Source organism: Herpailurus yagouaroundi, unplaced genomic scaffold, assembly GCF_014898765.1.
Source record: "Herpailurus yagouaroundi ecotype Mexico unplaced genomic scaffold, PumYag 255, whole genome shotgun sequence".
NCBI classification, from domain to species: domain Eukaryota; kingdom Metazoa; phylum Chordata; class Mammalia; order Carnivora; family Felidae; genus Herpailurus; species Herpailurus yagouaroundi.
Window position 1 is genome coordinate 251,238 of NW_024412472.1, and position 7,773 is coordinate 259,010.

Sequence of the window (7,773 nt, forward strand, 5' to 3'; positions counted from 1 at the left end):
TTACCTCAAGTGGATACAAAACAAACCAAAGTTTGGGTCTTGGGAGAGGAGTGGCCTTTAGGGGCTGGTTTGAGAGTTGTAGTGTGACATAATTGAATGTCTGAATGTGGGTGAACACTGAGAGCCAAGATGTGGGGAGGTCAGAGCTTTGGGGGGATCAGCTCATTTAGGAGGCTGAAGGAAGAGTCAGAATCAGGTGAAGAAAACCAAGCCTAGGATTCAGTATTGAAGAAACCAGAAAAGTGCTAAATTACTGAAGCCAAGGAAGAGGGTACCAAGGAAAGGATACCTGTGCAGCATTGTACAGGGCTGTAAACTGGTGAAATGGGGATGGAGCAAAGGCCCTGGGGTAAACTCTCCCCACCCCTAGTGGTATCATGTTTGTGTCCATATCTTCCAGGGGTAGATGTGATAAATGGGGCCCTGGAGTCAGTCCTGTCCTCTAGTAGCCGTGAGCAGTGGACCCCAAGTCATGTCAGCGTGGCCCCTGCAACCCTTACCATCTTGCATCAGCAGGTAAAGACTGGGATGGGAGAAGGCATGGCTGTGCCTCGCCATGGAGGGGAGCCTGGGGTGGTGGGGGAAGAGCTGCCAGTAAGGTGGATGTGCTCAGTGGAAGAGAGGGTTGGGCTGTTCCTTTCTAACTGGGCTCCCTCCCTCCAGACGGAAGCAGTGCTGGGGGAATGTCGGGTGCGTTTCCTCTCCTTCCTGGCTGTGGGCAGAGATGTCCACACATTTGCATTCATCATGGCTGCCGGCCCAGCCTCCTTCTGTTGCCACATGTTCTGGTGCGAGCCTAATGCTGCCAGTCTCTCAGAGGCTGTGCAGGCTGCCTGCATGGTAAGTGGGTAGGGTGATGGAGTGGTGATGCCCACCCCACATGGGGCAGGCTGGAGAGTGACTGCCGCACCTGCCTCTTTGCAGCTCCGCTACCAGAAGTGTCTGGATGCACGCTCCCAGGCCTCCACCTCCTGCCTCCCGGCACCCCCTGCAGAGTCCGTTGCCCGCCGTGTAGGGTGGACTGTCCGCAGGGGCGTTCAGTCGCTGTGGGGTTCCCTCAAGCCCAAACGCCTGGGGGCCCATACCCCCTGAAGTCCTCAGTCCTCCCTCCACCTGCTTGCATTGGGCCCCAGGGAACTCAAGGGTATGGGGCAGGGAGGGGCCCTAGAGGCTATTGTTAGGCCTCAGGCCCCCTCAAAGCTGCCCCTCCCTAGTAGCTGGGATTCCCTGCCTAGGGGCTGGGGAGAGAGAGACCTAATCCCTTCGGGGAAATGACAATATTGGATTGATAAGAGGAGCAAGAAGCAAGGCCAGCCCCAGGCTCTCCACCCCCATGTTTCAGGTGGAGCAGGAGGAACTGGTCTAGGCCAGGCCCTATCTTGGTAGGGTCTGGCAGGGGCAGAAGGGGGACTGGTCCAGGCATGGGTCCCCTCCCCACTGTTCCATGGGCACCTCTGCTGTACTGATATCACTAATAAAGTCTGTCTGCCCTGCTAAGCTGTGTGCCTTCCTGTGCCTGCACCATACCATCACCCCCAGTACCCTGATCCCTCAGTTAGGATTATATTCCCAAAGCCCCCTTCCCCTTCCTCCTTGAAAAAAAGAAAGTGGGACACTTGCAGAGGGGTCTGGAGTCCAAGTCTCTTATCTTTATTTTAACGGCCTGACAACCAGGCAGCAGCAGTCCAGGGTTCCTGGCTGGCCAGCACAGGCCTGGGGTGAGAGCTCCTGTGTGGTCTGCTGCGGCAGGACCAACTTAGACCTTTGCTCCATAGTTATGAAAGGCAGCAGTCCCAGGGCAGCTGAGATGCTGGGCACAGAGCAGCCACCCTCTCTCCTGTATCTTGCCAAACCAGCTCCATGAAAGAAGGTCCTGTTTCCCCGGTGTGCTTGGGGCTCAGGGATAGGGTTTTCCACCAGATGCTCTTCTTACCACAGTTGTCCTCTGGAGTTTTTGCAGCTTTCCTCACATTTGCACTTTCACAAATCTGGGCCATGGGGGTACTAGCAGAAAGATGGCCTTGGCTGCAGGCTCTGGACATCAGGGAGGCTTCCATCTGGCACCAGATGGCGACATAGAGCAGGGCTATCCGAGCGAGCTGAGAGCTGGGCGCACAGTGTAGTCAGGCGGCAGGGCATGCCACAGGGCTCTGAGGGGGGGTGGCCCTTATGGTAGAGAAACCAGAAGGTCTGGAAAAGTTGTGTGTCACCCCTCATGCGGTACACCAGATCATGCCAGGCGGCAGGCAGTGCATTGGGCAACCCGTAGGTTTCTCGAGCTCTATAGAGACGCTGCCAGTGTGGTATGGCTCCTGGCTCATTAGCCTGTGTCAGGTTCAGGATGTAGGTCTCATGATCTAGGACCACATGAGAGCTCCCCGGATAGTTGCCATCTATTTGGTAGACCCGGTAACCTGCAAGGAGGGAGGGCTGACTGGAAAGGGAAGGAACCAAGGCAACTCCAGGGAGAGGTCATATGTCCCGCCTGCCCCTTGCCAGCCATGGCCCCAACTCTGTTTCTGCTTCCTCTATCTCAACAACTCCCACATCACTCACCAGGATTAAGGCCGATGTAGGTGGTGGCACTGGGTGCCAGGAAGGCTACAGACAGTGGCCGGCTCAGGGTCTCCTCATCATAGAATACCTCAAACTCATCCACGTGGGTGTGGCCAAAGAACTGACCAGCCAAGGTGTTCTCATACCTGGCCAGAAGACACTAATTAGATTCAGAAGGTTTTAGGGACAGGGAAGAAATCTGGGGAGATGGGATGCTTTCTTTCTCCACACATTGAAGTAAGTAGCCTCTCTACCCCAAAGGGGCACCAGGAATGATAAAATACCCAAAGGAGTTTTCAAATGAACTTCAGACTCTTCATCTACCCCTCTTCTCCCCACTTCCCTCCTACCTGGCGACAATTCGATAATAATTCCAGCTCCAGCTTTTCAAGCAGTGCCCTGGGGGGATGTGGCCAATTATATGTACCTGCAGGGAGAGTTAAGGGAGGTTATCAGGGAGAATGCCCCTCTATTTGCTAGATGGAATGCTGCTTGATTCATCAATTGTTCAATAAGGCCAATTAGAACTTGAAATTTGGGGGGAGGGGAAGGAAGGTTATGAGGACAAGGAGGGGTCCAGGCAGCCCTGGCCAGGAGAGTTGGTACTCATCACTCTTACAACAGCTGTTACAGCTGGCCAGACACGGGGTGAATGAGAGCTCCTAAGGGGGACCAGGAGCTGAACTCCTAGGGAATCCTATTGTTGGAACTCCAGAAAACCAGGCTTCTCTGCTCACAGATGCTCTGGCTCCAGATAGGAGTATGGTCATAAAGGGCCTGCTTCTCCCCGCCACCCCCATGGAGCACCTATCCACCATGTTCTCACCACTTTCCCTCACCTTGTCTCCTCGATCCTCAGCTGCCTGAAGCTCTCCTACCAGCCACTGGAGCTGTCCAGCAGGATCTGTGGAGTTGATCAAGAGCCAGAAGTTCTCACGGGAACAAAAATTCATATTGAGAGAGATGAGGCGGAGGCCAGGGCGTGGGGATAGGGCATAGAACCCCCCAATTCTGAAACAAAGTGAACACAAACAGTCAGCACTCATTCATAATCCTGGTCCTGTGCTCACAGTCCTATACTAAGCATTTGGGTGGAGGGCAGAAGCATACGGGACATCATCCCTACCAAGGGGCTCACATTCCAGCAGAAAACCAAACAGCACCGATTACAGGGTCCATATGACTGGGCAAATGGCTCAGAAAGCTAAGGGCTCTAGGCCTCAGAGATAAAAGAGAACTATAATGGGAAGCAAGGGCCATTCAGAAGGAGTATGATCTGGACCTGGAAAGTTGGGATGTTAAAGTTGCAGGGGGAGGGGAGGTGTTTTAGAGGGCCAACATGAACAGACACAGACTAGCATGGAGAAAGTATGCTGTCAATCCTGAGGGAGAGTGGCTGGACAGACATAAGGGCAGAGGTGGAGTAAGGGGTCAGAGCCAGTGAAGAGAGCTGAGGACTCATGCTAGAAGAGTCACAGGTATGCCCAGGTCCCCTGCTCCCTTCACTATTATCCACTTTCTTTTCCCTTCCTGGGTTTCCATGGACCTCAACTACCTGAGGGTGTGAAGGGCTTCAGGAGGGAGCCAGGACTCCCATGCCTTGGCCATTGCCTCATAGAGCCAGCTGGAAGAGTGATTGCCCTCTATGAAGGGGGGAGGGAAGCCATTGACAGGTGTGCTCTCATGGTTGCCCACAGCAGGGTACACAGGCACTGGCCCCAAGAACTTCTTCACAAGGGCTGTGACAGTGGTCAGGGCCCGAAGCTGGTCCTGACGTGATTGGTGCCAGATATTGTGGGCGGGGATGTCTCCTGTCCAGTACACCATATCAAAGGGGCCGGCAGGGCCCAGCCCGCTCAACAGGCTCTCCAGGGTCCGCAGGGGCAGGTCACACTTGCTGTACTCGCCCCAGTATCCAGCACCTGGGCGGGAGGCAGGTGGCAGGCCAGAATCCTGGCGGCAACACAGTGGGTTCTCACAGTCAGGATCTGTGCCCTCCAGGTAGTCATGATCCCAGTGCAGGTCAGTGAGAAAGAGGATGCGGCTGACAGGGGCGCCTGGGGCCGGGGGCTTGGGTGGTTGTGGGGCCGGCTTTGGTACAGCTGGCAAAGAGATGTTCCAAGATGAGAAGACGTCCCAGTGCCCACAAGTGGAGCCCAGGAGCAGACCACAGGCCTCAGATGGGCTCAGCACTGAGCGTGTCCACACCTCCACCACATCATCTTCAAAGAGCTGGACAGTTGACTGGCACACAGCGGGTGGTGCTATCTTCAGCAGTTTGCAGAGCTTGGTGGCTATGGAGCCCACCCACTCCACACCGGACTCCTTCTGTGGTGGGAAGAACCAGTGATGAGAGGTCAGAGACAGCACAGGGACCAGGCCAACCCCTGGCTACCACCATCTGTGCCTTCATATCCAAACTGGGGCCAAGCCAGACTCAATGCCACTGTGGTGAAGAGACCTCAGAGCACCCCCTGACTCCCACAGATATTGCCCTGTGACTCAGGCAGCACCAGGCCAGTACTTCCTCTTCAGCTCAGTAGGCAGTGGCATTTCAGGCCTTTTGCTTGCCTGGCTGGCTTCCTCAGTCACTGTCTGCAGAGTGCCTTGAAATTCGGGCTGGGCAATATAGCTGTCCAGAGTTTGGGGACACACACAAAGGCAGGTTCCCTGGGGAGACCTGCAAAACTCACCTACCAACCAGCATTCATCATCCCATCAGGGTCAGGGCAGCCCCATCTACTCCCACACCCTTGGATCTTTCTGAATTGAAGTCCCTTCTGAGCAGCTAGTACAGGCATGGTGCTCCGGATTAGCGATGCCAAATGTAAGGCACAGGGGGATTCAGAGTCAGATATACCAGGAAAGGAGTCCCAGCCTTGTCGCCAGCTATGTGCCCTCGGTGAAGTTACTTCACCTCTCCCAGATGCTCTTCATTTGGCAAATGGAGATACTGTAATGAAAACACCTCACAGACTTGACTTGACCTGTATAAAATGGCTAGCACAGTGCCCGGCATATAATTTGAGCTCTTTCCTTACTTCACACGGTCACAATGGAGGTAGTGGTGGCGTGTAGACATGGGTGTCCCTAAAGGAGAGCAAATCCGGTAAAGGCTAGTATCCTCCAGCCTCTTCGTCAGGGACGCTCTTCATGACCCCAGCCCCAGCCCATCCACTCCCCGCCCCCGCCCCCGCCAGCGCTCCCTTGGCTGCTCCACTGCAGGCCCTTTAAGCGCTCACCTTCAGCCCAAAGTCGATAGCGGTGAACAAGCTTTTGCAAACTGGGCAGGTGAGGTTCCACCACCCAAAGGCGTCACGGAGCTGGGGCACTAAGCGACCGACGTGTTGGCTTTGGACGGGAAGAGGGTGGGCCCCTGCCGGGGCCCAGAGAACCAACGCCAGAATCAGAGGCAGGCCCATCCACAGAAGCCTCAGTCTGGGGGACCCTCGGGTCCGGTCCGATTCCTGCTCCGGGCCGGACCTGCGGTGGCCCTGGCCGGGAGATACTCCATGGCGGGGCATTGCCCGGCTTCCTAGACAGGGCTGGTTCACCCCTCCGGGTCCCCCGGGTCTTGGCCCTGGCTAGCTCTCAAAGCGCGGGGCAAGACCAGGGACGGCCGACGAGCCCCCGGGGCAGTCGGCTGACTGCTCCGCGTCCAGCCGCAAGGCAGCTCCGCCCCTTCCTCTTCCTGGGTTCCCCAGCAGCCGGGATCCGGGTCGGCGACGGAGGCTGAGGGGGCGGAGCGTACCAGGACCCCGCCCATGCCCCGCCCCGGCTCTGACCGGACTGCGCGCGCAGCTGAGCGGAGGGAAGCTGTGTGCGCCCTAACCGCGGGAGGTCGCTGTCGTAGCCCTTGTACAAGCTGTGGAGGCAATCAAATGTGGCTGGTGAAAGGCTCGCGGAGGCTCCTAGGCGCCTGCTCTCTTCAAACCTGGACTAAATTCCTGGAATAGCTAATTGCCAGGCCCACCTGGCACACTACAGGCCCACCACAGGGAAGGAAATCTGGGGAACAGCACGCCCTAATAGGGCAGGGATTCTCACACTGAGGTGTTGCCTCTGCCCTGAGAGCGCCTCCCCTCCATCTCCCCTGTTCTGCCACAGGCACCAGGACCCTTGAGTCACCCTGACTGAGAATCTTTGAGTCACATTTGATGCAGAGTTCCTGATGGAAAGGGCTCTGAACTTGTGGGGACACCCATACATTTACCTTACAGATGAGGAAACTGTGGCTCAGAGATGGTGAAGTGACTAAAAAGGAGTACAGATCATACAGCGAGGAGGACCAGGAACATGAACTAGAACTTGGGTGTCCCTTGCATCTATGATGGTGAAAGTAACATTTACTGAGCTCTATGCATGTTCCGGCACGGATCCAGACACTTTATAGTTACTATCTTCAATTGGAACAACCCTAAGAAGTAAGTATAATACTATTATTACTTCCATTTTGCAGATGGGGAAAATGAAGCATGGGGAAGTTAAGTGGCAGGACAGCAGTTAAAACCTGAGCTGTTTACCTCCTCGAGTGCTTCTCCAAGATCCACAGAGCTACCAAAGTCCTGTCAGTTCTTTCCTTTGAGAATTTCTTTTTTTTTTATTAAAAAAAAATTTTTTTTAACGTTTTATTTATTTTTGAGACAGAGACAGAGCATGAACGGGGGAGGGGCAGAGAGAGAGGGAGACACAGAATCGGAAACAGGCTCCAGGCTCTGAGCCACCAGCCCAGAGCCCGACGCGGGGCTCGAACTCACGGACTGTGAGATCGTGACCTGAGCTGAAGTCGGCCGCTTAACCGACTGAGCCACCCAGGCGCCCCTCCTTTGAGAATTTCAAGTGACTCTTTTCCTGAGTTCATCAGGGCATCTTCTCAGAGTAATTGTAGTGTAATAAGTATATTTGGTCTTTGTCTCGAATTCCTGTTCAGGGCACTGAGCTCCTAAAACCCTTTGAATTTCCTGGGTGATTGAGTGCTTTTGTTATTTATACTACCCCTTTTCAATCACACCTAAATTTATGCTAATGAGCCTGAAGATGGGGCTGGTGACTTAAAGACAAAGTGATTAGAGGGTGAGAAATTTCAGCTCCACCCTTAACCTACAGGGAAGGGAGGAGTGGAGATTGAGCTCTTTATCTCTTTGATAGTTTCCTGTTGGTGAATTTAAGGAGTTGCTAGTAGGGTGGCACATCTGGAGAGCACATGGCAGCTTCATG

General features: G+C 54.7%; 2 protein-coding genes and 1 long non-coding RNA gene across 12 annotated transcripts in view; 2 read left to right on the plus strand and 1 right to left on the minus strand.

Moving 5' to 3' along the window:
- The window catches only part of APBB1 (amyloid beta precursor protein binding family B member 1), a 22,590-nt gene extending 21,093 nt beyond the window's left edge, over positions 1 to 1,497 (plus strand). For all 7 annotated transcript variants that reach the window (XM_040461437.1, XM_040461436.1, XM_040461438.1 and 4 more), the window contains 3 exons: positions 401 to 516; positions 664 to 840; positions 925 to 1,497. In XM_040461437.1, coding sequence (XP_040317371.1) covers positions 401 to 516; positions 664 to 840; positions 925 to 1,092 — 461 coding nt within the window. In that variant the 3' untranslated portion in view covers positions 1,093 to 1,497. The remainder of the gene's footprint in view (positions 1 to 400; positions 517 to 663; positions 841 to 924) is intronic.
- A 124-nt stretch (positions 1,498 to 1,621) lies between these two features.
- On the minus strand, positions 1,622 to 6,260 carry SMPD1 (sphingomyelin phosphodiesterase 1). Of its 2 annotated transcripts, none has more exons than XM_040461445.1 (6): positions 5,799 to 6,260; positions 4,112 to 4,884; positions 3,396 to 3,567; positions 2,907 to 2,983; positions 2,557 to 2,702; positions 1,622 to 2,414 (listed from the first exon to the last, which is right to left on the minus strand). In XM_040461445.1, the coding sequence occupies exons 1-6, from the start codon at positions 6,078 to 6,080 to the stop codon at positions 2,005 to 2,007; spliced, it is 1,860 nt and encodes a 619-aa protein (XP_040317379.1). In that variant the 5' UTR covers positions 6,081 to 6,260; the 3' UTR covers positions 1,622 to 2,004. The 2 variants fall into 2 exon arrangements, with proteins under 2 accessions (XP_040317379.1, XP_040317380.1); XM_040461446.1 differs by having other exon boundaries at positions 2,274 to 2,434.
- A 111-nt stretch (positions 6,261 to 6,371) lies between these two features.
- Positions 6,372 to 7,773, plus strand: part of LOC121021210 (uncharacterized) — a 112,016-nt gene continuing 110,614 nt past the window's right edge. For all 3 annotated transcript variants that reach the window (XR_005786445.1, XR_005786446.1, XR_005786447.1), the window contains exon 1: positions 6,372 to 6,980. This is a non-coding gene — a long non-coding RNA (uncharacterized LOC121021210). The remainder of the gene's footprint in view (positions 6,981 to 7,773) is intronic.